General features: G+C 45.3%; 1 protein-coding gene across 4 annotated transcripts in view; it reads right to left on the bottom strand.

Annotated features, from left to right (window-relative positions):
• Positions 1 to 18,687, bottom strand: part of TENM4 (teneurin transmembrane protein 4) — a gene marked incomplete at both ends in the record, with an annotated part of 389,090 nt that overhangs the window by 145,542 nt on the left and 224,861 nt on the right. For all 4 annotated transcript variants that reach the window (XM_080708704.1, XM_080708705.1, XM_080708706.1 and 1 more), the window contains one exon: positions 817 to 918. In XM_080708704.1, coding sequence (XP_080564830.1) covers positions 817 to 918 — 102 coding nt within the window. The remainder of the gene's footprint in view (positions 1 to 816; positions 919 to 18,687) is intronic.

Below are 18,687 nucleotides of genomic sequence, written 5' to 3'. Positions count from 1 at the left end.
GCCACCCACGTGCTTATCCATCTCCCAGAGCCGTCTGAGAGCCCCTGGGCTGGGTTTTGCTCCATGTCATGACTCCAGAACCCAGCAAAGGATCTAACTGGGTATGAAGCACATGACTACTGGGTGTATGAAGCAGTGGGAAAAAAAAAATAAGAAGGGGCCGTTTTAGTTTCCCAAGGGGAGAGCCAAATTCTCAGGCTTATGGGCCTCTGCTGGCATTTTCCTTGTTCATTCTTCCAGGATAGAAACGAAGGCCAAAACCACAGGGTAGGCCATGGGCAGCCTTTTAACAATCTCACAGTAGTTACTGTGAGCACACATGTGCCGAAGCTTCAGGCAGCAGTAGTCTAGTGTGGGGAGCCACCTGGCCTCTCGAGTCCCTCTCTGGTGGTCTCCTAAGAGTCCTCCTGTGCTGTCAGAAGGCAGGGATGGCGTAGCTCCTCAGGCTTCCCATCCATGGGTCAGAGAGATATCAAACTTCAAAGATATTTGGCAAGGCTGATCATTCTTCCAAAGGAGAAATGAACTTTCTAAAAGAACCCCTGTTGCCCCTCTGCCTGCTTCGGCAAGGGACACTAAATTCCCCGTGGCTGCCCCTGCGCGGTCCCCTCCCCTCTGACCACAGGTGGGTAACAATGGCCGGCCCTGGTTCTGCCTACAGATTGCCACTCAAGGGTTTCTGAAGATTGGCCCTGAGGAGCCCTTCTCGGGCACATCGAGAGGTGGCCTGGAGCTCTTCACTTGTTCTGAGAAGCAGAGCCTGAGCTCCCACAGGGTCTAGGAAATGGAACTTGAGAGTCCTAGGGGAGTGCTCACCTCTGCCGCAGTCAGGGCCCAGGAAGCCCAGGAAGCAGTGGCAGGTCCCCGAGATGCAGTCGCCGTTGCCATAGCAATTGCTGGGACAGTTATCCACCGACTCTGAGGGGAGGACAGAGGAGGAGAGTTGAAGACAGAGGGTGAGAGTCAAGCCTCAGGTCAGCCAAGACCCACACATTTTAGTGAGTTGGGCCCCTTCACAGAAAGGGAATGTTGGAGTTGAAAGTACGTTATTTTTACTCGGACTAAGGCACATCTCAATTCACATTAGAAGATATGTTCTGGAAAATGTCTGCTTTAACCAAGTTATTATAAGTCAAATTTGCCTCCACAAATGCATGAAAAATTCTCAAGTTCAAAGCTGTTGGGAGAAAACAGGTTAACCTGAACAGTGGTTAGCTTCGGGTGGTGGGTTCCCGGGCGATTCCTATAGCTTTCTTTATACTTTAGAGTATTTTATATCTTACATTTAATATTCCATTAATTTTTTATAGAGCTACTGGGCATTTGCAACCTTGTTTTCTCCACCTGTGATGTCCATGTATCTGCGCAGGACCTGGCCACCCCTCACTGTGGCCGGCCTTGAAGCCTTCTCTCTTGATCCTCAATACCCAGCAGTAGGCGTCATCTCTGTGAGAAAGACCTGAGCCTGCCATTCTCCTGCATACCACTCTTCAATGCCCCCCACCATTGACTGGGATGAAAAATTCAAGGTCTTTCAAAAGATTTAGACACCTTCCTCCCTGTCCCCTTGGTATCTCCAGATCTGGAATCATTCCCACTTTGTATAGGAATGTCACTTTCTCAAACGCTCCCTAATACCTTCAGCATATACACTGTGTGACATGGGAAGGAAGCAGAGAAGCAATTTCAGAAGGATTTTAATAAAAAGTTAGGTGATAGTTCATAGCTCCAGTTAGGAAACCTGTAATCTAGAAACTTTGCTTATTTGGAACAGTTCATTTCTCAATAATGCTGGATGTGGAACAAAGTAAGAGGCAACTATATGCAGACGCCCCTCTGCACCGTGCATTTCCCATCTCACTGCACTGTCACTAAGTCTGACAATGATGCATGCACTGGTATTTCTATCTTACTTTAGAAAAAAAAGCAGCTGAGCTGGGTGTGGTGGCACACACCTGTAATCCTAGTACCTGTGAGGTTGAGACAGGATCATAGATTTGAGGACAATCTCAGCAACTCAGCAAGGCCCTTAGCAACATAGTGAGACCCTGTTTCAAAATAATAAATAAAAAGGGCTGGAAGTGGAGCTCGGACATGGGTTCAAGCCCCCATAATTAACACACACACACACACACACACACACACACACACACACACACACCAGCTGAGATGAAGCAATTTGCCATTGGCCAGAAGTACTAAGTCACTGAGGCAGGATTCGAGCTCAGACCCTGGTCTCCACCCTCGACACTGGCCCTGGCCATCTGGGCCACACAGGAACATACTGTGCAGCAGAAGCCAAGGGAATGAGCAAGGCAGGCCCCTGGGACAGCAAGGACAATCCTGGAGGCAGTAACAAAACCAATGGAAGGACAGAGAATTCGGGGACATTCAGAACCTGAAGGGTCAAGACACCAGTACTCTCTGATTTTGTAGAGAAGGAAGGGCAGTGACTTCCCCAAGGCCACAGTGTGAGTGGGTAGGGTTGGAGGTGCAAGGAGAGGAGACCGTTGGCGAGGCAGGCAGAGTTAAGTACACAATCCACTGTCTTGGCTCACGGTCGTCAGCCACAGAGCCAGGGCTGAGGCCTCTGTTGAAGACGTTGGCACATACAACATTCTTGCCTATAAGAAATGCATAGACTAACTTTGAAAACCCGGGCAGCAGCATGGGAGAGAGGAAAGGCTCTACTTGGAAATAAGAGAACCTAGTGTGAGGTCCATTTTTCTAGTATCAAGCTGCATAACCGAGGGAGACTTCCTTCCACTTGTTGGGCCTCAACTCCTTCATCAGTTAAAAAAACAAAAAGTGAGCCGGGCGTGGTGGCGCACGCTTGTAATCCCCGCGCTTGGGAGGCGGAGACAGGAGGATCTCTCAGGTTCGAAGCCAGCCGTGCTGGCATAAGAGACCCTGTTTCCAAAAATAAAATAGGTCTGGGAGTGTAGCCTGGAGGTAGAAGGGCTTCCAGGAACCCCAGTGCCACCAAAAAAAAAAAAAAAAAAAAAAAAAAAAAAAAGTGATGGCAGAGATGATTTCTGTTCTAACGTTCTACGAGTCTACAATGAACAGAGATGAAGAGTAGAGAAGGCACATTAAGACCTGGATGCAGCAGAGTGTGTTCAGTGGCAGCTGGGATGGGGCAAAAACAGCTAAGGGAAGTCTGCCCGGAGGGGGCAGGCTTGAAGATGTCTTGGGGAGGTGGCATTCACAGCATGGCACACTTTTAAGAAAGGCCTTTCCCAAGGTCTTCTAGTATCAACTTGGGAAAGATTTTAAAAGTTCAGGGAAAAAGTCCATCTGCATGGTTCCTTTCATGAGTGAGAAGTTTCTCTCACCCAATGTTTTCTTTCCATTAACTCATGCGATGTTTCACTTTAACACAGACTTAAAAATAAGAGGGTCTGCTCCAACACGTGACCTTATTTCAGGGCTGACAGTCTGGTCCTGGCAGAATGGTGGTCCTGGGTCTTTCTCTCTCCATTGGCTTTGGCTGGAAGAGTCAGTGCTCCTGAGATGTTTAAGTCCGTAGTGGCTTCTAAGACATTGTTGTTGTGGTTTAAATTTAAAAAAAAATCAGTAAGTTTAATTTTGAATATTTTTTTAGAATAAGAGTTTTTAGCCAGGCATTATAGCACATGCCTGTAATCCTAGTTCTTGGGAGGCTGAGAGCAGGATTGCAGGTTTGAGGACAACCTCAGAAATTTAGAATCTCAGCAACTTAGTGAGACCCTATTTTAAAACAAAAAATAAAAATAAGAAAAGGCTGGGAGTGTAGCTTAGAGGTAGAATGCCCTTGGATTCATTGCTAGGTACAAATAAAACAAAACAAAATTAAAAATTTTGAGTAAAGTTTATAGCAAGATTATTTTTGCTTTAAGCTTCTAGCTAATTGTACAATGGGAGGAATGCTTCCACCTGCTGGAAGACAGGACAGAAATGCAGCCAGTCTAGTCCTGCTCTGCTGGCTGTGGACCCCAGCACAACCCTGGATCTTCCTCTGCTGTTTCCCCATCACTGCACTGGCTCCTCCCATACGCCCCCAAATGGCAACTTCCAGACCTTCCTTCAACCACTGCTGCCTCCTCTGAGAAGTCTTCCCGACAGTATATACTGGCAAAGTTGCTCCCAGGACTTACTCCTCACCCCTCCTACAGCAGCATAGAGCCAGCTTTGTGTCCTGTGGACTCCTGAGGATGGAGATTGGGCTGACTGGTTTATGTATTTCCCTGGCATCCAATACGTAGAAGGATCTGAGTAAATGATTATTGCTATAGCTAAAATAATTCAATGAGATGGTTTAGCAGATCCCTCCCAGATTAAAAAATTCTATGATTCCATTTTTCTCAAACCCAACAGTGTAAAATAAGTCTCCTAATAAGATCACTATGATTACTAGTTGCTATTTTTTAACAGAATCAACTGCAGATAAATGTCATACCCTTTTTAGATTCTGACTTAGAAAGTCTGGAAGATTAAAAAAAAGAAAAAAAAAAACTTGCTTGTCATCTGCCAAAAAGTCTTCAGAGGGAAAAAAGTGAGGAAAGTATATTTTCTGAGGCTGAGCATAGTGCTGGCTGCTAAGCTGATAGGAAGAAAGCCTGAAAGCGACCACACTCGCCCAGGCTGTTAGTGTCAGGGAAGGCAGAAGTCTGAGGAGACATGAAAGATGTGAAGTGATTTTAAGATGGCAACTAGGTCATGGAAGGGAGTCACTGGAGTATGTTTTCTTTTGAGGAAATGTTTATGTATATGGCTGTTCCTCTACTTGGAGGAATTTCAGCAACTAGGGGTCCACAAGGGATCCCACAAATAATGAGTCTCCAGTGACTATGTCTCTGTATACTAAATTCTAGAGCAGAAGTGACATTTGTTGGCCCGGGAGAAGTGTGAACTTTACTGCATAAATATGTTGTACGTTCCCAATTAGTGCTTGGTGAGTTTCGACTCCCTGCATTCCTCCTGCTTTGCTCATGCTCACACTGTAGCTGCTTTCATTTAGCAGAAGGTGAGCCTTTAGAGCTGCTTAGATCTGAGTTAAAAACTCAGCTGCTTATTAATGACTGATTTTTCTGAGTATCTCGTATTTTGGAAAATGGGGCCTTACCCCCTCACCCCCTCCAGCTTTTGTTTTTCTAGCACAGATAGAAAAGAGATTGGAGGTTCGTGTTCCAGGAACTTGTTTTTCCTTCCATCAGTTTTGGAACGCAGAGCTGAAATGCTTCCTTAGTCCACTCTCTGGACATGTGTTGTAAGTGGGCGTGTCTGTGGACACTGAATACAACGTTGCAGGGAATACAAAGGGCACCTGTAGAAGGAAGAAAGACCACGGTGCTCCTTCCTAGAGGAGACACGGGAGTCAGGACACCAGGTGGCCGTGGGAACTCTCTGCAGTGTCCGTGTCTGCTCCCTACCTCAGCAGAAACAGATCATTAGTGTGGATCTGTCAGGAGCAAGGTGATCATGGCTGGCACTCAAGGCTCCTGAGTCTAGGCCTGGAAGTCAGCCTACACATACTATCTTCTCTACCTTCTGCTTTTCTTTTTAAAAATTATTTTTAAAAAATTTGGTGCGTTGTACTTTTGCATCATATTGGGGTACAGAGTGTTAGGAAAATATAAGCACACAACTCTTGTTGTCTTCTCCACCAGGTCCCCCCTCCCTCACCCTTACCCTGCAAGTCTCTGAGATTAGAAATGACAATTTTGTATATGTTCATAGCATTATTTCTACTATTGGATTCTTTATGACTTTGTCCCCCCCTTCCCTTCTCTAATCACCCTCAGTCATTCCCTTGAAGACTCTGCTCATCTATCTGATCTTGTCTTTATTTCTGAGTATCTCTCTAGTTTCCATATATAAGAGAACATACATCTACTTGTTCTTTGGAACTGGATGTACTCACTAGGTATAATATTCTTGAATTTCATCCATTTCCCTGCAAATGGTGTAGTTTTATCCTATTACAATGTTGGTGAGACTGAAAACTAGTATAGCCTCTTTGGAAATCAGTGTGGAGGTTTCTCAGAAGATGGGGAATGGAACTACCATATGACCCAGAGGTAGCACTCCTGGGCATCTTTCCAAAGGAAATTAAATAATATTATAATCATACTCGCAGATCCATGTTCATAGCAGCATTTAGCCAGATTATGGAACCAGCCTAGATGTCCATCCTCAGAAGAATGGCTCACACAACTTTGATATATGTTTTTCTTTTATGAAAAACCAAAGTCTTGCTTTGGAGGATGCCATAGAGGAAAATCCTGTCTGGAGGAGCAGCCACACTCGTGGCTGGACTCCCACTTCCCAGGCAACGAGAGGTGGCCTTCTCTCCATCTTCTTGCCACAGCACAAATGCACCTATACTTGCCTTTTGCCTTGGTCTGAGAAGGCAAACCTCTGTGGTCCTGGGTACTGGATGTGAGACTTCGACATCAAAGATAAAAGGAGAAACATGTGTGACGGCAGGATCCCCTCAGCATCCTCAGTCCCTCCTTTCTGCTTGCCTAGCACCTCTTCTATGTCTTGTTCCTTTGTGATGTGTCCAAGCTAAGAGAAGTCTGCATTGGCTGCCTGTACCACAATTCTCTGTTTCCGTTGTTTCTCCTTTTGTCCTAAAAGTGGATGTTAGAAGCTCTGTGGGAACGCTTGGTTGAAGACCCAAGGCCCACCTATTTTTCAACAGTGATCCACCATCTGACACCCCTCCTGGCTGTTCTGCTACAAAGGGAACCTGAACTCCAAGACAGACAACTGAATTGCTGAATACGATCACCTAGACTGCAGCTTGTAAAATTTATATATAAGGTTTTATCTCTCCTATCCCCTTTGTTCCCAACACATCAGGATTGGGTTTATTATTAGCAACTCAAAGCAGTGACAAACTAGAGCATAGTAGGACTAAATTCTACAACTCAAAGTTGAGGGAAGAGTCCAACACAGACCCTCAAATGGAACTGTGAAGGAATAATCATATGTTCTAATTAATCCTTATAATAAATAGAATGAAATAGGTACCTTTGCCAACATTTTAGTCTCCAGTGGGGACTGGGAGCTGATGTCAGATTCTCAAGGTTATTTATCTGACAAGGGATTATCTGGTAAGTGGACTATGTTATACCTGCAGTCAAAGTTTGTACTATATGGCCTGGACCAAAGTATGGGCTCTGGAGCCAGGCTATTGCTTACTGGCTATGTGTCTTTGGAGAATGCATCTATACCTGTCACCTTCCTCATCTGTGAAATGGAGTGGATAGCTATACCCATCTCTGAAAATGATTCTAAAGAAAAAATAAGGCAAATGCCGCGCACATAAAGAAAGAAAAAACATAGCCTAGGACCTGGTGGTGGTGGTGGTGGTGGTGGTGGTGGTGGTGGTGGTGTGTGTGTGTGTGTGTGTGTGTGTGTGTGTGTGTGTGTGTTACTGGGGATAGAATCCAGGGCATTTTACTTTTGAGCTACACCCTAGCTCTATTTTATCTTTTATTTTGAAACAGGATTTCACTAAGTTGCAGAGGGCCTTGCTATGTTGTTGAGGCTGGCCTCGAACCTGTGATCCTCCTGTCTCAGCCTTCTAAGTACTGGGATTACAGGTGTGCACTGCCACTCTCTGCTTGGTCTTTTGCTTTTAAGGGTCACGTACATATACATGTAGTTGTATATTGAACTACAACAATACACTAACTTGGTCCAATAAATCCAAATAAGGAAATATGGGTTATTGGAGGTAAACACACCCATAGAAACATACAAAACACATGGAAACTCCCCTCAGTAAAAACAGAAACACAAACAAGAAATGTGAGGAGAGCAGGGTGTTTGGGTTAGTTTTCTCTTGGGGAAAACACTGTCAAAGTAAAGTAAACCTGTTGTCTCCCTGATGCCCTAGTGTAGGCATCCTCATGCTGGCATCTGAAAGAGCTTCCCTCTCTGTGTACTGGAGATTGGCACTGGGCAGGTGCCAGGTGCTAGAAAGCTGTTCCATGGCCTGTGAGGTGTCATTCCCTGCAGGCACCCCAGCTTTCTTTGCAGATGATGAATTCAAAGGTCTTCAGTCTTCAACTGACTAGGTCAATGCAATGACAAAAATTTGACAAAGCCCCTGACAGCCTGGGCTTGAAGCCAGTGTCACATTGGCATTTGAACCGAGATCTGTTTTCAATCATACCCAGTAGTCTACCAACCACTATTAAAACAGCTCCAAGGAAGGGCCTAGGCAAAAGATTGTTTCTTTGGTTACATTCTATCTTGTTGGTTTATCTGGGGAGAGAACTAAATTTCACCAATAACATTATGAGTTCCTTGAAGATAGATACACATCGTGACTGGTATTCCAAAGTGTACAGTGAGTGCTAAACTCTAACCAGGTACTCAGTGATATTTATCATATTGATAACTAAGCAGAAATACAGTGGGGAAATAAAGGAAAGGGGCCAGGGAAGAAGGTATGATGCAGTATTCAGGCTTAAGAGAATAGTTTGATGGCCAAGAGAGCTATTGCTTCCTTGCCCCATATTTTTAGATATACAATACTTAGGATGACGACAGTGATAGGAAGGTCAAGTCTGCATTGTAATTTTGGATTATAGTTTGAATTCAGAAGTTCACATCTGGAACTTCAAGAGACTGAAAGATAAATTGAAGCACCTCTGACCTTGAAGCATAAAGTCAGATAAAGAATTTTTTTTTTTTTTTGGTGGTACTGGGGTTCCTGGAAACCCTTCTACCTCTGGGCTATACCCCCAGACCTATTTTATATTTTTATTTGGAAACAGGGTCTCTTAAGCCAGAGAGACTGGCTTTGAACCTGCGCAATCCTCCTGTCTCCGCCTCCCATGAGCGGGGATTACAAGAGTACTCCACCAGCCAGGCTGATAAAGAATGCTTGAAGCCGGGCGTGGTGGCGCACGCTTGTAATCCCAGCATTCTGGAGGTTGAGACTGGAGGATCACGGTTCGCAGACAGCCTCAGCTACTTAGTGAGGCCTTCTGTAACTTAGTGAGACCCTGTTACAAAATAAAGAATAAAAAACAGGGCAGGGGGTGTAGCTCGAAGGTCAAATGCTCCTGGGTTTCACCCCCAGACCCACAAAATAAAAAAAAGAAAAAAGAAAATTCTTGAAGGAATTGGGAAATTTGCTTATAAAGGAATATGTCTGTCCTCTGTTTTAAAATATCTGAAGGGCCATTATGTGAAATGAGAATTAGACTTTGACTTGAGGTCCTAATAGGTTGACCAGGTCCAGTGAATAAGGATCACAGTCCCTGAGAAACAAACTTGGGTTAAAAGAAGAAAGAGTCAGAGAACACCACTGACTACCTTGGGTTACATTCTACTTATGTGTATGCATTTGCCTACATATTGGAAACTGCTCGAAGGCAGGAAATGTGCTATTTACCTGTGAATCAGCAGCAAAGATTATGGCCCTGACTCAAAGCAGGTGTTTAATGAATGTCTGTAGGTAGAAAGACTAAGTGAATGGACCAGGTGCTCTATAGGGCCATACATTACAAGTCATGGGATTTATTTTCTTTATTCAAGGAAAGGGCACACTAATGACTAGTGGGGATATCTCAGGGGGAGATTAAAGATGGCGTGCATGGTGTATCCCAAGCCTGAGATCTCAGGAGTCCATGGGCCATGGTGTAAAGGAATGTGCTTGGACTGTGCCAAGAAACTGAGACTCATTCCACTCCCGCCACCAACTTGTTAAGGGACCTTGGACAAGTCTCTTTCTTCCATAGGCTCTTATTTACTACAAAGTTTATTACATTTATTCATGGAATATTTATTGCACATCTACTTTTCTCAGGAAGTATTCTAGTGAACTGGATAGATGAAGGGATCCATCAAGTCTAACATCTGTGATCTATGGAATTAAACCAAATTATCTGTACATTGAAAACTACAAATAGATGTAAAAGCTAAGGAAATCATCACTGTATGCCCCAGGGTGGGGGGAGGAGAAGTCTGCTTGTTAGGGGGCTGGCTCTATCATCCAACCTGTGAAAGAATACTCAAGTGAGTGCCTGTGGCTGTCAGCACAGGGACGGGACCCTGCAGAGCAGGTGCACACAGGCCGCCTCTGGCTACGGGCCTGGCTCCTCTTGCTGTGCTGTTGGCAGCAGCTTCTCAGATGTCACTGGGGAGCTGTTGGCTCTTTCCCAGAGAGCACTGCATATGCAGTTTGTTGCCTTGCCCTCTAAGCATATGCTACAGAGGCCACTGAGGCACACAGGAAGTGGCTGGCGGCAAGACTGGCAAGTGCCATTCTGTTCAAGAGCACAAGGGCCTTCAGCATTTCCTCTCCCTATTCTTCACCCACAGTGATCATGAGGAGCAAGGCTCCATCCACAGTTTCTGCTTGAGCAGCAAGCATAGGTGAACTGGGTGATGCCACCTTCTCACTGCCCTCAGCTGATTGGACCAGGACAAGCACCTGAGCCAAGAGGAATCTATTCATAGGCCCAACAATGCTCCAAAATGTGGCTGGTACACAGATGTTCTGGAGCAAGGAGAGTCCACTCTCTAGTATTTGAACTGAAAAATCCCCAAGGGCCCAGGAGAATAGTTAAATAGGAGAAATAACTTCTAATAACATTCCATAGGTGAGATAACTAGCTCAACAACCACTAATTGTATATATCAAAATAGCTAGCAGTAAGGATTTTGAATGCTTCCAATACAAGAAAATGATGAAATAGTAAACATTTGGAGTGAAGGATTTAACAATTACCCTGATCTGATCATTGCCCATTATACACATACATTGATACCTCACACTGCATCTTATATATGTATACAATTGTCCTGTGCTAATTAAAATTACAAATATGATTTAAAATGAAGAATATGGCATTTGGTGAAAGCCAAAAGATTTGACAGAAAGAGGAGTTGGCGAGGTTGTTATGGTCAAAGAGGAGCCAAAATCAGAGAGAGAGGCCAGTTTGGCCAAACTGAGCATGGTACATGGAGAGATGGCAGGGATGCCGGAGCAAGAGACCAATGAGGCCCGAGAAAGATGAGGATGAAAGGGGGCCTGGACCTGCCTGGACTCCCAGTGGCTTTCCAGTGCTTGTCTTGGTCCTAAACCACAGAACTCTTAAAAACAACGTCATTGCCACGCCTGTTTTTCTCAGGTCACTGGAGTGTGTTTTTACTTCTGGTAACCGATGAACCACATGCATTCATTCACCTTGGCACCTCATCAGTGTCAGTGTGCCTGATGGTTTGCAGGCCTTGATGATAACTGGTAAGTAGAGAATTTAATGTTTTTAAAGCATTTCCACATAACAGTTGTATGTGACCCTTACAAATGAAGGACCATATAAGATAGGCTTTTATATAGCATAAGAAGATAGCTTATGTGTATGTAGGAAGAAAAGGAGGTATTTATTCTCCATTGAGTAGGTGAGAACGCGAAAGCAGAGAACTTGCCCAAGTTCATGCAGCTAATGAGTAGCAGGGCTAGTATTTAACCTGGATTTCTCCTATCTAATCCAGGGATTCTTCCAATATACTGCAACTGCCAATCCAATTAAAAAATAAAAACATGCTGATTCCACTTTTTTTTTTTGCCTCTAATCTCTAGTTAGTTCTAGAGTTAGAACTACATAGAAGATGCTGCTGGGGCCAGGAAATCCCAACTCATGCCTATTTTGGTTTTGTTAACTGAAATTCTGGTTTTAAAAGAGGCCTACTAGTATTCAAAAATCAAAAACCATTTCTAGCTACTCACAACTGTATCATCTTAGACCACACTGTTGATTCATTTCTTCACTGATCATTCATTCATTCATTCAAAGTCTCTGCTTATTCCACAGTGCTGATGGTGTCTTTACCCTCAGGCAGTGGGAAGGCTTTGGAATCAGGTGGGTCTGGGTCTGAGTTTCAACTCCTCCTTCTGAGGTTAAGAGTTAGAGAAAGCCATTATATCTGAGTATCAGCTTACTCCTCAGTGAAATGAAAAACCGCTTACCTAATACCATATATATGCATCTGGTACATGAAGGTTCTAGGGAACTATTAGTTTACTCCTGCAAAAATCTCCGTGGTTTTCAAACTTTGGCTTGTGTCAGTCACCTGAAAGCTTGTTAAAGTTTGGGTTGCTGTGCTCTACCTTCTGTCTTTTTTATTTAATAGGTCTGGGGCAGGGTCCCAGGTGATGTAGATGCCCTGGGTCTGGGTACTACTTTGAAATCTACTGGTATGGAAGAAAAACTGAGACTTTACACACAGGTCTATAAAACATGCCAGACGGGGCAGAAAGATCTAAACTGGGCACAAACGTACAAAATACTTGTGGACCAGTTCCAAAGAGGAGGGCCTGGTCCTCCAGGAGGTTGCATGTGAATCTCTCCTAGAGAATAGGTGGTCTTTTGAAATGCAAAGCAGTGCTGGGCAGGATGGGGGTTGAGCCAGAGCCAGAGCCAGAATAATCACGTCTGCTGCTCCCACGCAGTGACCTGCTAATCATCATGCCAACTTCATGTCAAGCCTGTCTTTAGGACAAATTACTTAAGAAATCAGTTTTTCAAAAGCTCACTCAGCTGCTGGCTAGAGAGTTCCATCTAATGAGCATCACTTTGTGTTGAATTATTCCGTGATGACAGACAATGCACAGAAACAGGCTCCAAGGAGGTGTGTGTGTGTGTGTGTGTGTGTGTGTGTGTGTGTGTGTGTGTTGGTGCTAATTATTCTCCAATCATTTATCCAGTCTAGTCACCAAGCTCACCACTGCTTATAGCCCAAGTTCTCCTTTCCTCCCTATTAAGTCAGCACAGTTATGCCTGAAAATGAACAGGGTGAGTAAAAATGAGCTAGACAGTTGTAGTTTAAAACACTCATGTCGGTCTGGACTTTGCTTGGAAAATGGAAATGTCCAAGCCATGGTACCTCTGGCCTGGAATCTGTATCAATACTCTAGTAGACTTTCTGTCTCCAGTCTGGTCCCTTTCAGTCTGTCCTCTGACTGTCCACAGAGCTGTCATCCTGGCTTTGAGTCTCTTTGGACCACCGTTTCTTATCATCTAGGGTAGATGATAAGTGGGAGCCATATAGACATTTTTCTTTATACAATGTTTTCAAAAATTGGAATCAGTTGACAGAATTGTGTGAGTGTATATCTGTGTGTGTGTGTGTCCGTGTGTGATACTAGGGATTGAACCTAGGAGTGTTCTACCTCTGAGTTATACCCTCAGCCCTTTTTTATTTATTTATTTTTTTATTTTGAAGTGAGGAGGATGTCTCACTAAGTTACTGCACACTGGCCTTGAAACTGCAATCTTGTCTCAGTCTCCCAAATACGGGGATGACAAACTTGCACCTTGGTGACTGGCTGTCAGAATTTTTAAACAAGGAGATTTCAGCAAAAAATTTTAAGGTTGGCCTTTTCTAAAATATTTGGGAAATCCAGCATGGCAGCAACCTCCTGTCATCTGTGGTTGCCACAGGCCCTGGCAGCTGCCTGCGCTGGTGTCTGAGCGCAGCCGGGGCTCCAGCACCGTCCTCCCGGCGGCATTTCCTTGGGTGCTTCTCTTTGCTGTTGCCATAGTCACCCACCATCTGTCCTATTATTCACTTAGCATTTTTTGAATCACTTATTTCCTTAAGCAAGTTTATTTAAAACAGAAATTCAATATCACTAGGAAACAATGATTATATATATGTACATATATATATATATATATAATTATATCTTTCCCAGTTCGCTGGAATAAATACATAATTTTTGGAAGCAAGTTTGCCTTTGTATGATCTAACATAATCTTGAGAACTTTATGTTAGGAAATGTGGGTAGGAGAAAGTCATATTTCTGAACCGGAGTTGAAGACCCTGGCTTCCTCTTCCCACTAACTTTTGGAGGCTGGGGTATAACTCAGTGGGACAGAATGTGCTCGGCAGGTGTGAGGCCCTGGGTTCTACCCAGCACCCCCAAACCAAGCTTCTTTAGACTTTGCCAAGGTCTTCCTCATGTCCTCTTTTTCTCTGCTGCTTAGTTACTTTCTCCTGCACCCACACACCCCCTCCAGGCTTCTGGATGCAGCCAGTGCTGCAACTTCCTCTTTCAAGCCCCTTTCCCTTACCCACCTGCCCGAGTCCTATCCTTCCTTCAGGCTCTCTTTCATGGAGCCTCCCTAATTCCTCCTAGCGAGACAGATCTCTCATCTGACTCCTAATGGCATTTAGTTCTCCCTCTCTTGCTTATATGACCTGCTGCTTTTACCCTGCAGTCTAGTTAACTTCATGTACTACCATTTCCCCTTTATAGAGAGTAAATTTTTCCAGAGGAAGTGATCCACTCCTAGTTTTCCCTCGTATCCGTGCCACCCACGGATGGCGTGTGGCTTTGTCTAGATGAACAACTGCTAAGACAATACTGAAATAGCCAATGACAAAGGGCAACATGTGGCTGATCTCAGGGCCTTTGGCATATTCAGGCTCAAATCCTAAGGCTGGGCTCCTTCTGTGAGGCCTAGATTGCTTATTTATTGTTGAATTTTTTTTTTCAAATTCCATTTTTATAAAAATTTTTCCAGTCCTGAAGCTTTACTGCCATCTCCCTCTGGACTGTGACATTCAGCTAGATACAGTATTAGACTCTCTTCTCCCAGATAGCACTAGCCATGTGTTGGGAAGCATGTTGTGATTTTGCAGGGTCTCAATTATTTTCTCTAGCAAGAGCTTTTAAGATGGCTTCTATGAATTATGTACCTGAATTACTTCTATTGGGATATAACATAATAAATTGATTAGCAAGATGGATAAATTCCCCAGCTCTGGAGGATTTTTCTTTACAATAATTATAATGTGTGTTGGTCAGTCACACAATGATTTGAACAATATTTCTTTCTTATTTATCTACTCGGTAACACTCAACATAATAACTTGGGTCTATACCATGGGCCAGAGGCCAAGTTGGACTTCTGCTTGACACCAAATACTATAAGAGATCTTGGTAATGTGATTGTATGTTCAAGTTAAATATTTTATAGCTGCTCTAGTCACCCAGACTGATTACAATCTCAGCTTCCAGGCAGAAAGTGCCCAGTGGTCAAAGTGATGGCTACATATCTTGCAAGGAATTGAGAAATAGTCGATGTTATAAAAAGTTTATAGAACCTTCTGGCCACTTCTGACTCCCTGGCAGCAGCAGGACTTTAAGCCATCATTGTACTTTAGGCAGAGCTCACATAAGACAGATATGAGCCTTGCTTACAGGGGGCCCTCCCCAGTCTCCTGGCCAACGAGAGGCTGGCCTGTGCATGTACCAGGGCTTTTGGCATGTCTGGATGAAGAGACCCAAAGGGAGCCTGGAGCACTAGGGCACACTCCACATGGCGGCCCAGCCCTCCTCCCGGGTCCTTGGTTCCTCCCACTTGCCCACTGGGTTGGCGTGAGTGCTGACCTAGGTGTGGCGAGCTGGAGTCCTGCCTCCCTTTGCTGAGTCCCTGGCCTGCCCCTCAGGTCTTCAGGGCTGGAGGCTGTCCCGTGTGATTCGGCTTCATGTAGTCGGAACTCCCCAGTCCAGGGCTGAGCATGGACTCTGTGGTCACACAGGCTGGATGGGGTTTCCAGTGCTGACTTTCTCCAGCTGTGCAGTCACAGGCAGAACATGTAGCATCTCTGAGCTCTGGTTTCCCCACTCACTAGCTTATAAATTAGAAGGGAATTAAGTGAGGTGATATATGTGAAGCACTTAATGAAACTTGTAGTAAATCTCCATCAGTGGCGGGTAAAAATCAAACCAAAACAAACCTAATAAAAGAAAACCACGTGGGCTTGCCAAATTAGAGGCTGTGTGATACACTGGAAAGAAGAACAGGCTTAAGCAAGAGACCCTGAGGTTCAAAGCCCACTCTGCTCCCTCCCGTAACCTCGAGCAAGTCACCTCCTACTCTGTGCCCCAGTTCCCTGGTCTATGAAATGACAGTGCTTGTAAAGTTCCTGACCTCCAGGTGGCACCTGACGGACAGTGGACAGGGCCACAAGTGCCTCTTTGTGACTCTTCCCTGGCTCCCCCTCATAGGGAGCTCCCGACAATCTTGCAAGCTATGTGCTTTATTATGACAACAGGGTAAGAAGGAGCCTGGCTGCTGGCCTGGGAAGGCAGCAATGAATGCCCTGATACTATCCCCACTCGGTACTGGCTTACATTGCTCGGACATCACTGAGGGCATGGGATTGTGTTTCTTCCACCTGTAGGGCACACAGAAACACACTGGGACAGGCCTACACAGGCCTTCTCTCTTCCTTACAATTCATTCTCTCTTTTTACAATTCATAGCTGCCAGGCATTCACAAACTCCTCAGAGATGTTACTTCTTTTTTCTGCAAAAGATGAGTTTTAAGGGGTTAGCCCACTCCTAGAAAGCCTCCTGGGGCCTATCCCGCGAGTTGACTCCATTCTGGCTAATGCCTGACTTCTTGCTCTCTTGGTGGCCACCTGGAATGCCCTGGCAGTGCTCATGACAGAGGAGGCTGTTCTCATGACTGGATCTGATCCATCTGTCCAGCAGTGTGTGGCCCCAGCAGCCATGTGCACTGGAGAAGTCACCTAAGCTGCCCCTGCTCACTGTTTGCCTAAACCGAGGATGGTAGGGGGCTGACACTAGGCATTCTGGGCCTTGAAGCTTCCGAAGAGTAAGAGAAAGCAGGGGAAATGGAACACACAGGCTGAGGAACAGAATCCCCTGCTGATCTCCTGGCCCCTGGGCCCGCATCTGTGGAGGCAGAACCTCTGCGTGATTAGTGGCTGCAGAACCTCACTGTTACTCTCTCCACTCCTGGCAGCTGGCCAGCGTTTCAGACCTTGCAGGTACACGTCCCTTCCCTGGGCAGCTGGGCCCATGGTGGCTGCTGTGCTGGCCATCTGCTGGCTTGCTGGAGGTTTGGGGCGAACAGTTCTCACTAATGTTGGCCGAATTCACCCCTCTTCTCTCTCAACCTGGAGAAAACTCCACCTTCACACTCAGCTGCCAGGATGGTAAATTAAGAAGAAAGACTCAGGCTGGGGACACTTTCAAAAAACCTCCTGTGTCAAAAGAGGGCTAGGATACTTGGCCTCTCACTTTCTCCATCTCTACTTCTTTGATATCTAATACAGATCCAAGTTTTATTTTTATTTTTTGTGGCCCTAGGGGATCAAATCCAGGGGCATTCTACCTCTGAGCTACCCCCCAGCCCTATTTTTTATTCTTTATTTTGGAATAGGGTCTTGCTACATTGCAGAGGGTCTCACTAGGTAGCTGAGGCTGGCCAAGAACCTGTGATCCTCCTGTCTCAGCCTCCCAAGTACTGGGATTACAAGTGTGGACCACCATGGCCAGCCAGATGCAAGTTTTAAACAAAGCAATGAGGTAGGAATGTGGATAGTCATCACCACCACTTTTAACAAATCCTACTATGTGCTAGGTGCAGGATGAGCACATTAATCACATACATTATCTCATGTAGCTAACACCCCAGTATGAAGAGTTTAGGTATCATTGTTTCTGTGTTTCAGATCAGGAAATGGAGGCCCGGAGTCTCCCAAACAACCAGTTCCTGAGAATCTACCATGTGCAGGGTACAAGCAACTCACAGATGTCATCGCTCCCTCCTCTGGCTCTCCTGGCATGTTGCCCCCATCTCCTGACAGCTTGGGCGAGGCTGTGCCACAGCTAGTTAGCCCCATGTCTGCTTCCTCCGCAGCCACACCTGCTTGGAAGCCAAGGTGGGCCCTCAGCCCCAGCCTGGCAGCCCCAGCTGGCAGAGCAGGGCCAGGTGAGGAGCAAATGCTTGGAAAATGGTCAGCCAGCTATAAGGAACCTGATAGTGTTCTGGTGCAGTAAGTGCCTGCAGTGAGTACAGGAGGAGAGGCCAGAGGAGGAAGCCACATCCAGAGAAGTTCAGGGAGGTGTGTGGCTCAAACTGGAGGGTGGGGCACAGAGGCAAAGAAAAAGCAGCATTCCCAGAATCAGAGGTAGTGAGCAGGGCTGTTGAGGAGGTGAGCAGAAGTGCGGCTAGGAAGGGAAGTCTCCTGACGCCATCAGTAAAGGGGACAAGAGACTTCCCACTCACTGTCAGACCTGGACGCTGGACACATCTTTATTTTTGGCAAATCCAAGTTTCCATTGTTGCAAGCCTTTTGCCCCTCTGAACAGCATTTTGAGACTGACCACAACCAGGCTGGACAGAAGCAGAGGTTGGGCCTAGAGCTCTGACTGCCCCCGAAAAGTTCATTTAGACCCTCAAACGGTCAACATGCTAACGTTTTTTTTTTTTTTTTTTTTTTTTTTTTTGTGTGTGTGTGTGTGTGTGTGTGTGTGTGTGTGTGTTTCAGTACTGGGGATGGAACCCAGGGGCATTCTACCTCCAAGCTACACACCAAACCCTATTTTTTAGTCTTTAAAAATATATTTTTTGAGCCGGGCGTGGTGGCGCACGCTTGTAATCCCTGCACTTGGGAGGCAGAGACAGGAGGATCGCGCAGGTTCGAAGCCAGCCGCGCGTGCTGGCTTAGGAGACCCTGTTTCCAAATAAAAGAATGTAAAAATAGGTCTGGGAGTGTAGCCTGGAGGTAGAAGGGCTTCTAGGAACTCCAGTACCACCACCAAAAAAAAAAAAAAATATATATATATACATATATATATATATATATATATACACACACACATACATATATATGTATATGTATATATATACATA

Source organism: Muscardinus avellanarius, assembly GCF_963383645.1.
Source record: "Muscardinus avellanarius genome assembly, chromosome: 1".
NCBI lineage: Eukaryota > Metazoa > Chordata > Mammalia > Rodentia > Gliridae > Muscardinus > Muscardinus avellanarius.
The sequence above is the reverse complement of the archived record's forward strand: the minus strand, read 5'-3'. Positions and strand labels throughout refer to the sequence as shown.